We start from the raw sequence: 19,306 nt of genomic DNA, 5'->3' as shown, positions 1-19,306 counted from the left end.
ACACTATTGCAAATTTACCACAGGTAAATGATGTTATTAAATAATGGCACGACTCCTGTTATAAATGGCGAGCTCTGAGGCTGGTGTTCTGCTATTGACCTATTGACCAGTTTTTAATTTGTTTCGCTGTTGACTGTGTGCCCTTTCTCTTTGCTTTATGAAGAGTCTTTTTATTGTTCATTTGAGTAGACAATGAAGGAAAATTGAGAAATCTTTAATTCTTACAATATAATTAATTATATTCCTTTTGCAAGCTTCATAAGGCTTCCGATGTTGTGTTTGGCTTCTAGACACAAGTTCTACACTTATCTAGCATTTATGTAAAATATTAGTTGAGGATTTCTAGTTGTCCTGAGTATGCGGGATTTCCCATGTTAACTGCAGCAAGTGGAAGAAAATGAAATGATAATGGAGTTTGCCCAGTTTGCTGTTCAGTTGGTAGCTAGAAAATCAGCTCGGTTCCTTTTTGTGCATCCAATTAACTTCACCTAAATAGGCATTTCTAAAGTTGGATCAAGATGGTGTATTTGATGATGGACAGTCTAAGCTAGATCCTTTCAATCAAGCATTTGTATTTCTAGCATGGCCCACCATTCAGTTAACCTCGGAACACTGATCGTTTTTCTTTCTTAGTCTAGGGAACTGAGGCTAAATTGAGTTCTGTTATTGCTGGCAAAGCAGAGTTTACCGAAGACAATCTCAGGGCACCGCTGCTTTATAGTGCATTGGGCATTCCACTTATGAACAGAACTAACAGGAACTTGAGTACATTTCTCCCAAAACAATATTCTTTAAAGTAAAAATTTGAATAGATTTTCAAACATTCCAGAAGTTTTCTTGGGATATTATTGAGGTTATTTGGAGGTTGTGAGGATGCACAATGTATATAGGCTCTGGAATGAGCAAATTGAGGGGCTAACTGACCATTCTCTTTGCATGTTGCCTGTCTCCCCACAAGTCAACAAATGTGTGGGATTAACCTAGTACCTCAGTTATGTACAAAGGCTGAATATCATCAACAGAATGAACAACTAGATTGCCACTTTGTGTTGAAAATTGTTCTTTGTTGATGTGTTGAATTCACATTTAATTCACTGACAAAATTGACTGTTTTTAAACTTTCTCTCCCTTCAGAATATGAAGATGGTGATCTGTCCTCATGGGTGACCAAAGAGAGATTTTTAGGATACGTTCAAATTGACGGTTTCACTTTATATGAACTAGCGGAGACTGGTACTATTTCATTCTTGCATCTCATTTCTTTTTTTAACCTTAAAATCCATGGTTCTTTGATTTAAAGTTATTAAACTTGCAAGATTTAATATTTGGTGCTAGGTTTATGCCCTCTATCCTCATACTCGAAGTTCATAGCTTTATCTAAATTATTGCAGAATTTACTAAGTGAAAGGTGAGCTGAAACACACAGAAAAATAACACTTTGTCCATGTTAATGAACAAGAAGAGCAATGGACCATTTATCTAAGAGGCTAGTAATGGAAATAGCATGATCATTGAGGAAATCTAATGGATAGCAGAAGGCTCATTTAAAAATGTGGATTTACAGTATAGAGTAATCCTTCATTTAAGCTTTAAGTTCCTCCGTAAGGAATAGTTACATTGACAACTTTTTTAAATTGAGTAATTCCATGGTATCTCACCCCCAGGAGAAAGGAAGGGAACTAAAGTTAAAGATCCATGAAATCAAAATGGATGAAATTTTATTTGTGAAATCTATACAGTAATTTGATTGTAAAGAAAAATGCTTCCAATTTAGCTGAGTGATTTTCATGAGTGCCTCTCAGCCATGCATTTTAATCACAATGCCTGTCCCATGCACCACAACTTTCATTCTTGGTGCTGTGCATTTTTCCCCTTGACTTCCTACCTGATTAATGGTGAGGTCAGAATTTAGTGTTGCGCCACCTTTCAAAATTTGTTGAACTCAAGTGACCCACAGAATTTTGCCTTTTTCAGCTGTTTCATCTGTTTTCTGATTTGTTCTCTTGTATGAGAAATAAGAAAACATTTTGCAGTAATTATGAAAATCTTCCATAATTAATCAATTCAAAGACATTGGGCATTGCACTTATGATCAGAATCAAAAATACCATAGATCATTATTTGGTTGACAAATGCTAGTCTACTCATAGGTGCCTTGGTATTTTTTTAAGTTTGTGTTTAATTGTTTTAAATTGACTTGTTGCATTAGCTTAAACTTGTAATTAAATGGGGCTTTGCAAATGGGAAATTTTGGAAAGTCAGTAATGCGAGGGAAAAGAGGTAGGTGTAGAGAAACTTAAAAAAAGGTATGTTACACATTTAACAAATGTAGAAGTGAGATGCTGTTAATAGCTGACAGGAAATCAGATTGAAAAACTACTGTTTGTGTGCTAACCTAATTTTTAAAATACTTCTGATTTTGATGCTGTATTTGTTCAACTAAAATAGAAATAGTGTTCATGTATTGAGGTAATTTGGTAGCAAAACTATTCCTTGTAAATTGTTCTATGTTTAATGGAATCACTTCACTGCTAAACCTTTGTTTCTCCAGGAAAACTGGTGGTAGTTGCAGTTATTGACAGCAAGAACTCATCAGAAGTGCACACTCGGTAAGATGATGCCGCTTAGAGTTGACTGCCCTTCAGAATTGTGTGAGAAACTCCAGGGATTGTCAGTTTAATCTACTGGATATTTCAATCTTGGTGAAACGTCCATATTAACCTTTTAAAATTAAGTTCTTTTTAGGTTAGATTAGATTCTCTACAGTGTGGAACAGGCCCTCCTGCCCAACAGGTCCACACCGCCCCTCCGAAGAGAAACCCATCCAGACCCATTCCCCTACCCTATATTACCCCAGACTAACGCACCTAACACTGGTTTAGATCAGAGTGGCACTGGAAAAGCACAGCAGGTCAGACAGCATCTGAGGAGCAGGAAAATTGATGTTTCGGGCAAAAGCCCTTCATCACCTAGGTAAAAACAAGGACTGCAGATGCTCGAAACCAGATTCTAGATTAGAGTGATGCTGGAAAAGCACAGCAGTTCAGGCAACATCCGAGGAGCAGGACAATTGACGTTTCGGGCAAAAGCCCTTCATCAGGAATAGAGGCAGAGTGCCTACAGGGTGGAGAGAGAAATGAGAGAAGGGTGGGGTGGGGTTGGGGAGAAAGTAGCATAGAGTGCAATAGGTGAATGGGGTTGGGGATGGAGGTGATAGGTCAGGGAGGAGGGGGGGGAAAGTAGCAAAGAGTACAATGGGTAAATGGGGGTGGGGATGAAGGTGATAGGTCAAAGAGGAGGGTGGAGTGGATAGGTGGATAGGAAGATAGGCAGGTAGGACAATGTCATGAGGACAATGCTGAGCTGGAAGGCTGGAACTGGAGTGAGTGTGGGTGGGGGTGGGGGGTGGGGAGGGTGTTGGGGGAGAGAGGAGAAGAGGAAATGAGGAAACTGGTCAAGTCCACATTGATGCCCTGGGCTTCAAGTGTTCCGAGGCGGAAGATGAGGCATTCTTCCTCCAAGGGTCAGGTGGTGAGAGAGCAGAGGTGGAGGCGGCCCAGGACCTCCATGTCCTCGGCTGAGTTGGGGGGGTTAAAATGTTGGGCCACAGGGCGGTGGGGTTGATTGGTGCGGGTGTCCCAGAGATGTTCCCTAAAGTGCTCTGCTAGGAGGCGTCCAGTCTCCCCAATGTAGAGGAGACCGCATCGGGAGCAATGGATACAATAAATGATATTAATGGATGTGCAGGTAAAACTTTGATGCGTGTGGAAGGCTCCTTTGGGGCCTTGGATGGAGGTGAGGGAGGAGGTATGGATGTAGCCCTCCACCTCCCTCAAGACTTCCGTTTCCCCAGCCCCCAACGCCTCATCTTCACCATGGATATCCAATCCCTCCACACCTCCATCCGCCGTTACCAGGGTCTCCAAGCCCTCCGTTTCTTCCTCTCCCGATGTCCCCAACAGTACCCTCCCAACGACACTCTCATTCATTTGGCTGACCCTCAACAATTTCTTCTTCGAATCCTCTCACTTCCTCCAGACCAAAGGGGTAGCCATGGGCACCCATATGGACAGCTATGTCTGTCTCTTTGTTGGCTATGTAGAACAGTCCATCTTCCGTAATTACACTGGCACCACTCCCCACCTCTTCCTCCGCTACATTGATGACTGCATTGGCGCCACCTCGTGCTCCCGCGAGGAGGTTGAGCAATTCATCAACTTCACCAACACATTCCACCCTGACCTTAAATTTACCTGGATCATCTCTGACACCTCCCTCCCTTTCCTGGATCTCTCTATTAATGACGACCAACTTGACACTGACATTTTTTTACAAACCCACCAACTCCCATAGCTACCTGGATTACACCTCTTCCCACCCTACATCCTGCAAAAATGCCATCCCGTATTCCCAATTCTGCTGTATCTGCTCCCAGGAGACCAGTTCCACTACAGAACACACCAGATGTCCTCCTTCTTTAGAGACCGCAATTTCCCTTCCCAGGGGGTTAAAGATGCCATCCAACGCATCTCGTCCACATCCCACACCTCTGCCCTCAGACCGCACCTCTCCAACCGTAACAAGCACAGAACACCACCCCCCCGCCCTAGTGCTTACCTTCCCAAATCATCTGACGACACGTCCGTTACCTCCAAACAGACCCCACCACCAGGGATATATTTCCCTCCCCACCCCTTTCCACCTTCCGCAAAGACCATTCCCTCCATGACTATCTGGTCATATCCACGCCCCCCAACAACCCATCCTCTTGTCCTGCCACCACAAGAATTGCAAAACCTGCGCCCGCATCTCCTCCCTCACCTCTAACCAAGGCTCCAAAGGAGCCTTCCACATCCATCAAAGTTTTACCTGCAGATCCACCAATATTATTTATTGATCCATTGCTCCCGATGAGAGATCCAGGAAAGGGAGGGAGGTTTCAGAGATGGTCCAGGTAAATTTAAGGTCAGGGTGGAATGTGTTGGTGAAGTTGATGAATTGCTCATCTTCCACCTCGGAACACTTCAACCCCAGGGCATTAATCTGGATTTCACCAGTTTCCTCATTCTCCGCCCCCCTCCCCCCAGTTCCAGCCTTCCTCAGCACTGTCCCCATGACTTGTCCTACCTGCCTATCTTCCTTTCCACCTATCCACTCCACCCTCCTCTCTGACCTATCACCTTCATCCCCACCCCCCATCTGCCCATTGTACTCTTTTTACTACCTTCCCCCACCCATCACCTCCATCCCTACCCCCATTCACCTATTGTACTCAATGCTACTTCCTCCCCCCTCCCCCTCCCCTCCTCTCCCCCCTCCCCCTCCCCCTCACCCAGGTGAGGGCTGGGTGAGAGTATGTGTCAAAGTCTGCTTTTGCTGGGTTAGGTGGCGTGAACATGCAACAAAACCTTGAAAATATGTTTGATCATGATTATAGTCTTCATGTATCCTCAACTATATAAATTCAGTTGAGTATTGCTATGTACTCCAAAAAAAATTACATTTCTATAATTACCTCTGTATCACCCTGCTAGGACAAAGTAAGTATTTAATATTGGGCTGGTAGTTTCCTTTCCACTACAAGCTTTTTTTTGTCATCTTGCAAACTGTGCTGTGATAAACAGGGTAATGCAAATGAGGATAGAGTTGAGCCTTGTGTTTTGGGTACTAATGCAAATGATCCAGTTACTGTAGTGCAAAAGTATATTACACTATTTGATCTCGACTGTACTTTTCATGAGTATTATAAATAGTGTGAAGCAATGTTTTCAACTTTTCAGTCATACCCCACACACTCCAAAGATACTTATGGTATAATTGTCACTGAATGGTTTTGTTGCCATTGTCCTGTGGAAGTTAAAATAAATCATGTAGGGATGGGGAATTCTTACATATGATAAAATCAGATTAACTGGTGTAAATAGAATACAGAATAGCACACTAAATTGTCATACACAGTGGTTTTGCTTTCACTTCAGTCAATGTATCTATCAATAGATTTTCAACATTATACTCTAGATCCTTATGTTGGTCCTCAATCAACTCCTATATTGATTTAGCCATGTCTCACACTCCTCAGGATGAATGTAGAATAGTTAACTGCATAAAGATAGGATATTTACATGCAATATTATCACTGTCATCAATTCAATTTCCAATAAATTTTTTTCACTTGATTATTGCTTTTCTGTTGCAGTATTGGTGTTGTACATAAAATACTGGATATATAAATTATGTTTGCACATTAAAGAGATTATACCATTTCTGTTTTTTAAAAAAATCCAGTGTATTGAAATTTGAATGTTTTTACCACACCTATATTCCAAACAGAACAAGTAAGCTAAGGTAGAAAACAAGAAATTTTAAGACGTTGAAGAAAAATTCTTGAACTTCGGAAACTTCAATTATTGGATTTTTATTGAAAGTTAAAAATTACACAACACCAGGTTATAGTCCAACTGGTTTATTTTGAAGCACTAGCTTTCGGAGCGCTGTTCTTTCATCAGGTGGTTGTGGAGTATAAAATCCTAACACACAGAATTTATAGCAGAAGTTTACAGTGGGATGTAACTGAAATTATATATTGAAAAAGACCTGGACTGTTTGTTAAGTCTCTCATCTGTTAGAATGAATATGTTGGTTTCAGTTCTTTCATATGTAAATCCCAGATCTTTTTAAAAGTTACATTCTCAAGTGAACTTTAACAATAGGTGCCATATCGGCCCAGATAATGCATTGAAGGAGTGAGGTACTGTGTGTGAAGCTGTCTATGCCACAATGGTCAGATTGATTCTATTTCTAAATAAGAGATTTACAGAATCTTACATGGATTCATGCAGCTTTTGAGCAAAATAAAATGTAATTCTGTAAGTATGAATTCACCCCACAAACTGTGTGTGTGTGTGTGTGTGTGTACGCACACGCACACGTGCAGAAGTGGGTATAAGTGTTTGTGAGAGAGTGAGTGTATGTGTATGAGTGTAAAGGAGTATAAGTCTGAGAGAGGGTGCGTGTGTATGTGTCTGTAGGAGTGTCTGTGGTGCAGTGGGGTCACTTGTGGAGTGACATGAACTCGAGGACCCAGTTGAGGCCATCCCCATGGGTACTGAACTTGGCTATCTGGATTTTTATTGCCTTCATAAATTTGCGTTCACTTCTTTGTTAGTTGCAAGGTGAAGTGATCCCAACATGTGTGAAAAGTACCACATGCAAATAGATTAGAATCATAGAGATATCCAGCTTGGAAACAGACTCTTTGGTTAAACCTGTCCATGCCAACCAGATATGCTAACCTAGTCAAGTCCCATTTTTCAGCATTTGGCCCATATCCCTCTAAACCCTTCCTAATCATAGACCCATCCAGATGCCTTTTAAATGTTGCAATTTTAACAGCCTCCACCACTTCCTCTGGCAGCTCATTCCATACACATCCCACCGTCTGCGTGATAAAGGTGCCCTTAGATCCCTTTTAAATTTTTCCCCTTTCACCCTCAACCTATGCCCTCTAGTTTTGGACTCCCCCCACCCCTGGTGAAAAGACTTTGTCTGTTAACTCTATTCATGCCCCTCATGATTTTATAAACCTCTAGAAGGTCATCTGTCAGCCTCCAACACTCCAGGGAAAACAGCCCCAGCCTATTCAACCTCTCCCTTTGGCTCAAATCCTGCAATTCTGGCAGCATTCTTCTAAATCTTTTCTGAACCCTTTCAAGTTTCACAACATTCTTCTGATAGGAAGGAGACTTGATCCCCCTATTAATGAAAGCCAAAATACCATATGCTTTCTTAATAACCTTATCCACTTGGGTGGCAACTTTGAGGGATCTATGCACTTGAACACCAAGATCTCACTGTTCCTCCACACTGCCAAGAATCCTGTCTATAATCCTATATTCAGCATTCAAGTTTGACCTTCCAAAATGCATCACTTCGCATTGATCCAGGTTGAATTCTATCTGCCATTTCTCAGGCCAGCTCTGCATCCTGTCTATATCGCGCTGCAGCCCGCAATAGCCCTCAATACTATCAATGGTACCTCCAACCTTTGTGTCATTGGCAAATTTACTAACCCACCCCTCAACCTCCTCATCTAAGTCATTTATAAAAACTGTAAAGAGCAGAGGCCTAAGAACAAAGCCCTGCGGGACACCATTCACCATTAACTTCCAGGCAGAATACTTCCCATCTACAACAACTCTCTGCCTTCGTCAGCCAAACAATTCTGAATCCTGACAGCCAAATCTCCCTGTATCCCATACCTCCTGACTTTATTAATGAGTTTACCATGGGAAACCTTATCAAATTCCTTGCTGAAGGTCATGTACACCACATCCACTGCTCGACCTTCATCGATCTCTCTCATCACCTCCTCAAAGAACTCAATAAGATTTGTGAGGCATGACCTGCCCCTCTCAAAGCCATGCTGACTGCCTTTAATCACAGTATGCTTTTCCAAATAGTCATAAATCCTATCCCTCCGAATTCTTTCCAAAACCTTGCTGATTACAGACGTAAGACTGACTGGTCTGTAATTGCCTGGGATTTCCCTATTTATTACCCTTCTTGAAAAGAGGAACAACATTCACCTCCCTACAATCCTCCTCTATGACTCCCATGGAGAATGAGGAAGCAAAGATCTTCGCCAGCGGCTTAGCACCCTCCATGGGGCAGCACGGTGACTCAGTGGTAGCACTGCTGCCTCACAGCACCAGGGTCCCAGGTTCGATTCCAGCCTTGGGCAACTGTCTGTGTGGAGTTTGAACGTTCTCCCAGTGTCTGCCCAGGTTTCCTCTGGGTGCTCCAGTTTCCTTCCACAGTCCAAAGATGTGCAGGTCAGGTGAATTAGCCATTCTAAATTGCCCATAGTGTTAGTTGTATTCGTCAGAGGGAAATGGGTCTGGGTTGGTTACTCTTCGGAGAGTCGGTGTGGATTTGTTGGGCTGAAGGACCTGTTTCCACACTGTAGGGAATCTAATCATTCTCACTTCCCGGAGCAGCCTAGGATAAATCTAGTCTGACCCTGGGGACTTATCAATCTTAAATGTTTGCCAAAATTTCGAGCAAATCAATTACTTCCATCTTGATCTTGATCTGTTCAAGCCTATTTCCCAGCTCCTCAAAGTTCTCATTCGCAACAAGGTCCCTTTCTTTAGTGAAAACCGAACCAAAAAACTCGTTTAGGACTTCCCCTATCTGCTCAGACTCCACGCACACGTTCCCTACGCTATCCCTGATCGGCCCGACCTTCTCCCTGATCATTTTCTTATTCATCATGTATGAGTAAAATGCTTTGGGTTCTCCCTAATCCTTCCCAACAAGACTTTCTCGTGCCCCCACCCCCACTGCTGACTCTTCTCAGTCCATTTCTGAGCTCCTTTCTAGCAAGCCTGTAATCATCTAAAGCCGTGGTAGAGCTGAAAATGTGTTGCTGGAAAAGCGCAGCAGGTCAGGCAGCATCCAAGGAACAGGAGAATCGACATTTCGGGCATAAGCCCTTCTTCAGGGAATGAGGAAAGTGTGTCCAGCAGGCTAAGATAAAAGGTAGGGAGGAGGGACTTGGGGGAGGGGTTTTGGAAATGCAATAGGTGGAGGGAGGTCAAGGTGAGGGTGATAGGCTGGAGTGGGGTGGGGGCGGAGAGGTCAGGTTAGGAAGGCGGTGCTGAGTTCGAGGGATTTGACTGAGACAAGGTGGGGGGAGGGGAAATGAGGAAACTGGAGAAATCTGAGTTCATCCCTTGTGGTTGGAGGGTTCCCAGGCAGAAGATGAGGCGCTCTTCCTCCAGGCGTTGTGTCGCCATGGTCTGGCGATGGAGTTGGCCAAGGACCTGCATGTCCTTGGTGGGGGGGGGGGGGGGGGTAATTAAAGTGTTCTGCCACGGGGTGGTTGGGTTGGTTGGTGCAGGTGTCCCAGAGGTGTTCTCTGAAACGTTTCACAAGTAGGCGGCCTGTCTCCCCAATGCAGAGGATTTATCTCTAGCATGTCTTCACTCAGTCTCCATTGTTCCCATGAAGACAACCCCAAGCTAGCCATTCTCTCTTCAGTCCGGGCAGCATCCTGGTAAATCTCCTGTGCCCTCTCCCGTACAATCATGTCCCCCTTATAATGTGGATACCAGAGCTTCACTCAAACAGTAGTGAACCTGTGAAATTCTCTACCACAGAAGGCTCTACAGACCATGTTACTGAATGCATTTAAGAAAAATATAGATACGTTTTTAGATTTTTAAAGTCCATCAATGGGTATGAAGAGAAAGCAGGAATCTAGCATTGAGGTAGAAGATCAGCCATAATCGTATTGAACAACCTAACTGGTCAGAGTGAAATGGCAAATCTTGCTCCTAGTATATCTGTTTTTATCTCCATAGGAGTCTCATGGCTAACAAGCCCACCACTAAACTCTCTCTTCCTCTATTCTCTCTTCCTTGTATTCTCATTTTTCATCTTTTATCTCTTAATCCTTGTGTATTCTCTCCTCCTTATGTACCTTGACCATCTCGTGTACCATATTCACCCACTTTTCTTTGTTTTCCATTTGTTCTTCCATTTCTTGTCCTTCATTTGTTTTTGAAGTATTGCACATGAGAAGCAATGGTCTTCTGCTATGCATCAGTGTAGTTCAGGGAAAGACTTCGATAACTCAGGTGAAACGTAACACACCTGACTACCCCGACCGTCTCAGCCTGTTCCTGCCCCACAGAATTCATCTCTACCTACCTCAATACTGTCCTATACCCCTGGTCCAGGAACTCCCCATACATATTTGGGACACCACCCACGCCCTCCACCTCCTTGAAAACTTACACCTCCTTGAAGACTTCCATTTCCCTGGCCCCCAATGCCTCATCTTCACCATGGACATCCAATCCCTCTACACCTCCATCCGCCATGACCAGGGCCTCTAAGCCTCTGCTTCTTCTTCTACTGACGTCCCACCAGTACCCTTCCACTGACACTCTTATTCATTTGGCTGAAGTGGTCCTCACCCTCAACAATTTCTCTTTTAATCCTCTCACTTCCTCCAAATGAAAGGGGTAGCCGTGGCACCCCCATGGGCCCCAGCTATGCCTGTCTCTTTGTCACCTACAAAGAACAGTTTATCTTCCAGAGTTACATCAGCTCCACTACATTGATGACTGCATAGGCACCACCTCGTGCTCCCACAAGGAGGTTGAATAGTTCATCACCTTCACCAACACATTACACACCGACCTTAAATTAATCTGGACCATCTCTGACACCTCTCTCCCCTTCTTGGACCTCTCCATCTTCATCAACGGTGACTGACTCAATACTGACATTTTCTACTCACCCACTGACTCCCACAGCTACCTGGATTACACCTCCCTCCTCCCACCCTGCCTCCTGCAAAAATGCTATCCCTTATTCCCAATTCCTCCCCCCGCTGCTGCATCTGCAGGACCAGTTTCACCACAGAATACTCCAGATGGCCTCCTTCGTTAAAGTACGCAATTTCTCCTTCCACGTGGTTGAAGACACCCTCCAATGAATCTCATCCACGTCCCACACCTCCACCCTCAAACCCAACCACTCCAACCGCAACAAGGACAGAACCCTCCTGGTCCTCACCTTACACCCCACCAACCTCCGTATACATTACATCATTCGCCGACCCCGTGGCCCAACATTTCAACTCCCCCCTCCCACTCTTCCGAGGACATACAGATCCTGCATCTCTTCCATCGCCACTCCCTTTCCACCCACGCCCGGAGGAAGAACGTCTCATCTTCACCAAGGAACCCTTCAACCACATGGCATCAATGTGGACTTCACCAGTTTCCTCATTTGCCCTCCCCCCACCTTACCTCCATTCCAAACTTCCAGCTCAGCACTGTCCTCATGACCTGTGCCACCTGTTAAGCTTCCTTCCCACCTCTCTGCTCCACCCTCCTCTCCAATCTATCACCTTTACCCCCCCCCCCCCCCACCTCCATCCACCTATTGCACTCTCAGCTACCTTCTCCCCAGCCCCACCCCCCTCCCATTTATCTCTCCACCCCCGAGACTCCCAGCCTCATTCTTGATGAAGGGCTTTGGCCTGAAACGTTGATTTTCCTGCTCCTTGGATGCTGCCTGACCTGCTGTGCTTTTCCAGCACTACTCTAATCTAATCTAATCTCTAATTTCCAGCATCTGCAGTACCCACCTCCACCTGAAATTTTACACAAACTAGTTAGTTGATTAAAGGAATGCGCTGGAAGAATATCAGCATTTTGCTGAATTAATAGTGTTCTTATTCCATGCACCAGTATTATATATAAAATGCAAGATAAACTGCAGTGCATATGTATGTTGTAAAATATTTAATTTTTCTTTTACTTTTTTTCAGCTTAAAGGCTATTACTCATGAAGTTGCTACTGGATACAGGGAACAGTTTCACAGGTTTGTTGATAAATATTTTGAGGGTGTAGTAAACACATTGAAGAGGATAGTAGCAGACTTCAGGAAGACAAAGCCTGATGAAATGGGCAAGACCCATTGCAGGTGAAATTTTGTGCATAGAAAATTGATTTGATACATTTTAGAAAGAAAAAAATTTAGGAGAAGCATTTTAAACAATTTAGTAGAATCTTAAACATGTTTCAGAAACTGAGTCCTGGGTTCACTTACACAATCTTTGAAGGTGACAGCGTGGTTAAAAAGATTAAAGCACATGCATCTAGGTCCTAAAATTATAAGTATAAAACACAGAAGTAGGGAATTTATGTTCAACTTTTATTGAACGCTGACTCAGCCCCAACTGAATTGTGCTCACTTCTGAGGACCACATTTTAGGAAAGATGCTAGGCTTTGGAAAGAGTGCAGTGCAAATAGGCTGAGGGACTCCATTGCGATAGACTAGAGAAACTATGATTCAAGCATAGATATTTGAGGGATATTTATTGGTGATACTCAAACTTGAGCTTTAATATGATAACGTAGGTGGAACATACTTGCACTGCCAGAAAAGTCAATAAACTGAGGATGTTGATGTAAGACAATTGACAAAAGACCGAAAGGGGAGGTGAGAAGTTCTTTGTGTATGAATTACGATGGTCTGGAGCATGTTGCCTGAAACAACAGCTGAAGCAGATTTAATACTAACATTCAAAAAAATAATCTGAAATACCTTTCAAAAGGGAAAAAAAGCTATGGGGAAAGAGTGAGGTTAATTGGCTAACTCTTTGAAAAGGTTTTCGTGACTGGCCAAATGCACTGTGTAATTCTATGATTCTATAAATACTACCTGTCTGAAGGGAAACCTTTGAAATCATAATTCATTCTCTTTGGAATACTTGTGGTACAGAGGAAGGCTGTTCCTGATGATCAAGGAGTCCAAAACGAGGTGGTTATAATTTAAGGATACAGTGTAGGTCATTTAGGATTAAGATGATAAATTTCTCCGCACAAAGAATGGTGAGCCAGTGGAATTCTCTGCCACAAAAATTGGTCGAGGCCAAAACATTACATGTTTTCAAGAAGGAGTTAAATATAGTTCTTGGAGCAAAAATGATCAAACTGTGTAGGGGGAAAATGGGAACAGGATACTGTGCAAGATGATCAGCCCTCACTCAAGGGGCTAAATGGCCTACTTCTGCACCTTTTCCATGTACATATTTATTTCAGTATTGAAGTTCTGATATTGAACTCAATTTCAACTCCATCTAATCAATACTGTAATCAGACCAGAATAGGCTGTAGCAAAAGGAACATCACATTTTAACAAAGTAAATTCTAGTTAAGGTATTATTGCAGTGCTTCATAATCATTTCATAACCTTCTGAAGCAACTTGGAGTGGAGAAATATGCAAGTGGAAAGCTACATATCAAACCGAAACCTACCTATTTGTCAAATGTAGTGTTTGTATTTTAATATATGTATTTAATTTGATATGGCCCATAAATAATTCCAAATAAACATACCATAATGATTTTGTAAAAGGGTTGTGAATGTTTTATCACTAATAGTAAACTGCCAGCATACCTGTCTGTACTACTAACATGACAGTCCTGCCCTAATATACAGTCACAAATAAATTATTTCTCTATAAGAGAGAACTGCCAAATTCCCAAAACAACTTCATCTAACTCCTATCTATCTTCTCTTTAAATATGAAGGGATTTCCAGAATATGAATAGTAATAGCGAAGCGAGAGGAGGTGGGTGGGGCTGATGAAGCACCAAAAAGGGATCTGCTGACGGAGGCAAGGAACATGGCTGAGGTACTAAATTAATACTTTGTACCTGTCTTTACAAAGAAAGAAGATGCTGCCAAAATAGGAGATAAGCACGATGTTGGATGGGTTAAGAACTGGGAAGTTGAAACTTTGTTGCTGAAACAGCACAGCAGGTCAGGCAGCATCCAGGGAACAGGAGATTCGACGTTTCGGGCACAGGCCCTTCTTCAGGAATGAGCAGAGAATGTTCAGCAGGAGAAGATAAAAGGTAGGGAGGAGGGACTTGGAGGAGGGGCGTTGGAAATGTGATAGGTGGAAAGAGGTCAAGGTGAGGGTGATAGGCCTACCTTTTATCTTCTCCTGCTGAACACTCTCTGCTCATTCCTGAAGAAGGGCCTGTGCCCGAAACGTCGAATCTCCTGTTCCCTGGATGCTGCCTGACCTGCTGTGCTGTTCCAGCAATAAAGTTTCAACTTTGATCTCCAGCATCTGCAGACCTCACTTTCTCCTCTAAGAACTGGGAAACAAAGGTATTAGAAAGTAGGGTTGCACTTGGAGTTGATAAGAAACCAGGATAATGGGATGTTCGGTGCATCAGATAATGCTGAAGGAAGGTTGGAATTCATGGAGGTACTGGCCATAATTTCCCATCCATTCTTGGTTAAGGGAGTAACAGTAGAGGACTTGTGAATTAAGAAATGTTACACCTTTATTTGAAGAATGGTGTGAAGATCTATCCAGCAATTTCAGGTTTGTCAGTTTAATCTTGGTACTGGAAAAGTTTTGAAAGTAACATTCTTGGATAAAGTTATAAGATGCTTGAACAAGTCCAGGTTTTTTTAACGAAAGCCAGCATGGTTTTTAAAAGAGGCAATTCGTATTTAGCTAATATTATTAAATTTTTGATGATGTAATAGAGATGGTTTTTGGGGGTAACATTCCAAAAGGTTTTGGATAAAACACCATGTAGTAGGCTGGCTAACAAAATTGAACCCCATGGAATAAAAAGGAAAGCAGCGGCATGAATGAGAAATTGGCTGAGTGACAGGAAATGGAGGGTAGTGGTATTAAGCTGGAGAGGGTTCATGAGGGATTTACCAGGGTGTTGCTGGGAATGGAGGGTATGAGTTATTATAGGCTGGCACTTTTTTCACTGGAGTATGGAAGGTCGAGCGGTGACCTGATAGAGGTTTATAAAATAAAGAGGAGTACAGCTCAGGTCTTTTCCCCAAGAGTGGGGAATTTCAAGACAAGGGGGCATATTTTTAATCTGAGGAGAGAAAGATTTAAGACATGAGAAGCAGGTCTTTTTTTAAAGACAGTGGTTTGTGCATGTTATGAACTTCCAAAGAAAGTAGTGGATGTAGATATCATTACAGCGTTTGAAAAACATGTAAATAAGTGCATGAGTAAGAAATGTTTGGAGGATTATGGGCCAAGTGCAGGCAGGTGCAACTTGTTTAGTTTGGGATTATGGTCAGCATGGACTGACCAGACCAAAAGGTCTGTTTCCATGCTGTTTAACTCTGTGGTAAAAGTTGTTTTTTATTGTGTGAGGGATCTCCAGAGGTCAGTAGTAGGACTGCTGTTTCTCATGATTTAAATTCATTACCTAGGTTTGGTTATACAAGAAACAATTTCAAACCATGAAGTTAACACAACTTGGAGGAATTGTGAACTCTAGGAGAGTAGTGAAAAGATTCAAGAATACATTGACTGGTGGACTTTAATGCAGAAAAGTGGAACATTTTGGTAGGAATGATGAAAGGCAGTATAAGGAACACAGTTCTCTAGTGAATGCTAGAAAAGAGGCATCCGTGCTAAAATTGTTGAATGGAGTAAGGAAGGTTGAGGAACAGTTTTAAAAGTCGCATAGGATCATGGCCATGATTTTCTGCTTCCTGGAGAGGTGAGAGAAGGGGAATTAGTGGGGCAAGTTAACTCTGCCTCAGCAATTAAATCTTAAATGATGGTCAATAGGTGACTTTCTCAATTCGCTAGCATTTAAGGACCTTTTGCATAGTCAATTATTAATCATTTAAGGGCTTAAAGTAACCGTCTTCCCAGTCACTTGTTGTTGAGAAAGGTGGTTCATTTCCCAAATGGGAAACCATGATCCATGAGGAAAGTTGATAGTATTCAAAATCATGAAATATTTGGACATAAATGATGGAGACTAACTATTCCTATTGGTGGAAAAGGAAATAACCAGTAGAAACCGATTTAGGGTAATTGACAATAGAACAAATAACAAGCTAAAACTTAAATACAATGAGTGTTTGAATTTAGAATACAGACTAAATGTGTGATGGAAATTGATATATTCAATGCTCCTGGATGGGAATTCGGTTGGTGAGCATCTGGAGTTATAATAGGAACTAGTTTAGCTTGGAATTATGTTCAAATTGGACTGGTTGAATCAAAGGGGTCTGTTTCCGTACTGCATGACTCTATGATGATCCAAAGAATAGGGGGCATAGGTTTCAGATCATTACTTAAGAGGTTTTAAGAAGTTACATGTCTGAAAATTTATCCACTTCCTTATTGAAAGCTATTAAATATCACTAAGAAATGATTCGATGAAAATATGTAAAGGATATGGTGAACATACAGCGGATTGAGGCAAATATATTTTTTTGAAAAAGAGCTGATGCGAATGCAGTGAATCAGATGTTGAAATTTCTATCATTCTCTCATTCCTTAAGGCTGACTTGGCACAGTGATAGTGTCCCTATCTCTGGGTCAGGAGAGCCAAGTTCAAGTCCCATTTGCTGCAGTGGTATATAATAACATTTCCGAACAGATGATTTTTTTTTTTAAAACCCTATTGTTAGTTGAAAGAAAACCTTGTCTTTATAAAGCACGTTTCCAAGTGCCATGACATCTCTACATGCTCCAAGGCCAACAACAATCCATTGTAATTCACAGAAACTCACATGTCATAGATTACATAGATGAGACTGCACAAATAACAATGAAATAAAGGACAGATGATTTGTGTTTGTGATATTGATTGATTGCTGAGTGAGCGTTCCTGCTCCTGTTTGAAAAGTACCATGGGATTTTCAACATGAGCACTTGGCTTAAAGTCTCACTTATGTGCAACAACTTATGACAGTACAGCACTGACTGAGCATTGCACTTAAGGTGAAAACTTGTGTTCATCATCAACACAGCTTTAATCTGTGGAAATGAGCCCTATTTTATAGGGTATGCTAAAGATTCTTAAAATATGTTTACTTGAAGTGTTCTGTGTCAATTTGTTGACAGGAATTTCCAGTTTGGGCATATAGATGGAGCTGACTATATCAACAGTGTCATAATGGAGTACGTATTTACTCATTTTTAACTAATTAATCATTATGAAATTTTAAGATGTGCCAGGACCTTTCTTAATGTGTTATCTGTTTTGAATGTTAATTCTAATGTCTTCAACAGTACATGTTTCTTTATGTTGAAATGATTGGTGATTGTCTTGTCGGAAACTTTGTTGAAATAACTTAGAATGGAGGTGGGGTCAATGCAAAATAGTAATTAATTTTAATCTTCTGTATTCTATGACTTGTTTTGCCTTTTCACGCTCTTAATTTGTTGATTTTTGATAATACGTTTATGAAGAATACAATACAACTGGACCATTCTTCATGCCGTGGTTTAGTTTCCATTGGAACCCACTATTGTTTTTAATTGCAAATATTGAGGAAAAGAAAATTGCACAGAGAGAGAGAGAGAGAAAGAGATTCTCTGAATATACAGACAGAAATGGAGATTTAAATAGAAATAGGACAAGAAATCAAAAATAGAGTTCAAAAACAAAGTCTGAGATTATTGGAACAGTGAGTGACAGTAAAAGAGGAACAAAGGTACCAAATATTTCTCAATAGTGAGTTTAGGTATTGCAGGTATTTATTTGGGGGAGGGGGGGGGGGGGGGGGAAAGGAGTCTGACACTGGAGTACTGAGAAGGTGTAATGTTAGCTTTATGAAGTCTGCCACATATTTTAATCTTTTGAAAGACTTTATCTTCATTTCTGTGTGGGACATTGCATGTAGATTAGCAGAGAAAAAGACAGTAACACAGAAAAGCTTTTATGTACCTCTAAAATTTTGATGACACTGGGATAAGGAACCATCTATTGCTAATTTTTCAGGGGCTGTCTAATAAATAGGACCTTGCAGCAAATTTCAAGTGTCCCTCAGGTGAAAATGATCCCACTGCCAGTAAAGCTTATATTTTATATTTTGTTAGCCTTATGAAGACACTTTCTAGTTTAATGACTCTTGGCAGCCTTCTGATGTCTCATGGAAGTGGTTTTAGATGGTGTATGCCAACAGTTTACTTTATTATGAATGGCATAATAGTCAAACCTTATCCTGCCTCTTGCACCCATTCACCTTTTCAGTGAAATTCTTGGGCAGCAATCAGAAGCAAATACATGAATGGATTTTCTTCCCGTGACACTTCTGCAAACCCCCTGAAGTCTTCACACCAATGATGACACTCCCATTTCCCTTCAGATTCTTCAGACCTCTGGGGTTTAGTCCAACTGCTCTGAGTGATTTATCCACCTTCAGACTTTTCAGCTCAAAATTATTCAGTTCCTCTGCCATTTCTTTGTTATCCATTACTACTACTCTAACCTTTGGAAAATTCACTAAGTTGATCAGATATCTACACTAAAACTTGGTGTGGATGTTACTTGTGTAGATTTCAAAACTGCAGCAAACTTTGTTTTAACTTGCACTTTATGAACTGGCACTCTCGATAAACCGGCAAAAATTAGATATCTGAAATCCTGGAAATTTACTGTATTATCGCAATGTCTAAGTGGTCAGTTCAGAGTGTAAATGAGAAGGCTCTCTGCTGCTAAGTTTTATTTAAGAAAAAGTTGCGTTATTATTTAAGTGATTTATGCAGTAAATAAAGTACAACAGTAAGTATGTAAATTAACTTGCTGAGCTGGAAGATTTGTTTTCAGATGCTTCATCACCATACTAGGTAACATCACTGACAGTCTGTGGAGACTCTTACTGATGATGTTACCTAGTATGGTGACAAAACCTCTGAAAACAAATCTGCCAGCTCAGTGAGCTAACTTACATATTTTATAATCAACCTGAGCTACAATCTT

General features: G+C 41.7%; 1 protein-coding gene across 2 annotated transcripts in view; it reads left to right on the top strand.

Annotated features, from left to right (window-relative positions):
• tmx3b (thioredoxin related transmembrane protein 3b) overlaps positions 1 to 19,306 on the top strand; it is a 126,968-nt gene that overhangs the window by 92,783 nt on the left and 14,879 nt on the right. For both annotated transcript variants that reach the window (XM_043688478.2, XM_043688479.2), the window contains 4 exons: positions 1,135 to 1,233; positions 2,552 to 2,609; positions 12,347 to 12,400; positions 17,446 to 17,502. In XM_043688478.2, the coding sequence (XP_043544413.2) occupies positions 1,135 to 1,233; positions 2,552 to 2,609; positions 12,347 to 12,400; positions 17,446 to 17,502 (268 nt within the window). The remainder of the gene's footprint in view (positions 1 to 1,134; positions 1,234 to 2,551; positions 2,610 to 12,346; positions 12,401 to 17,445; positions 17,503 to 19,306) is intronic.

This window comes from Chiloscyllium plagiosum, unplaced genomic scaffold (assembly GCF_037043375.1).
Source record: "Chiloscyllium plagiosum isolate Xiang-an unplaced genomic scaffold, Cpla_swu_hap1 HiC_scaffold_4, whole genome shotgun sequence".
NCBI classification, from domain to species: domain Eukaryota; kingdom Metazoa; phylum Chordata; class Chondrichthyes; order Orectolobiformes; family Hemiscylliidae; genus Chiloscyllium; species Chiloscyllium plagiosum.
Note: the sequence above shows the minus strand (reverse complement) of the source record. Positions and strands in the feature narration are given on the sequence as shown.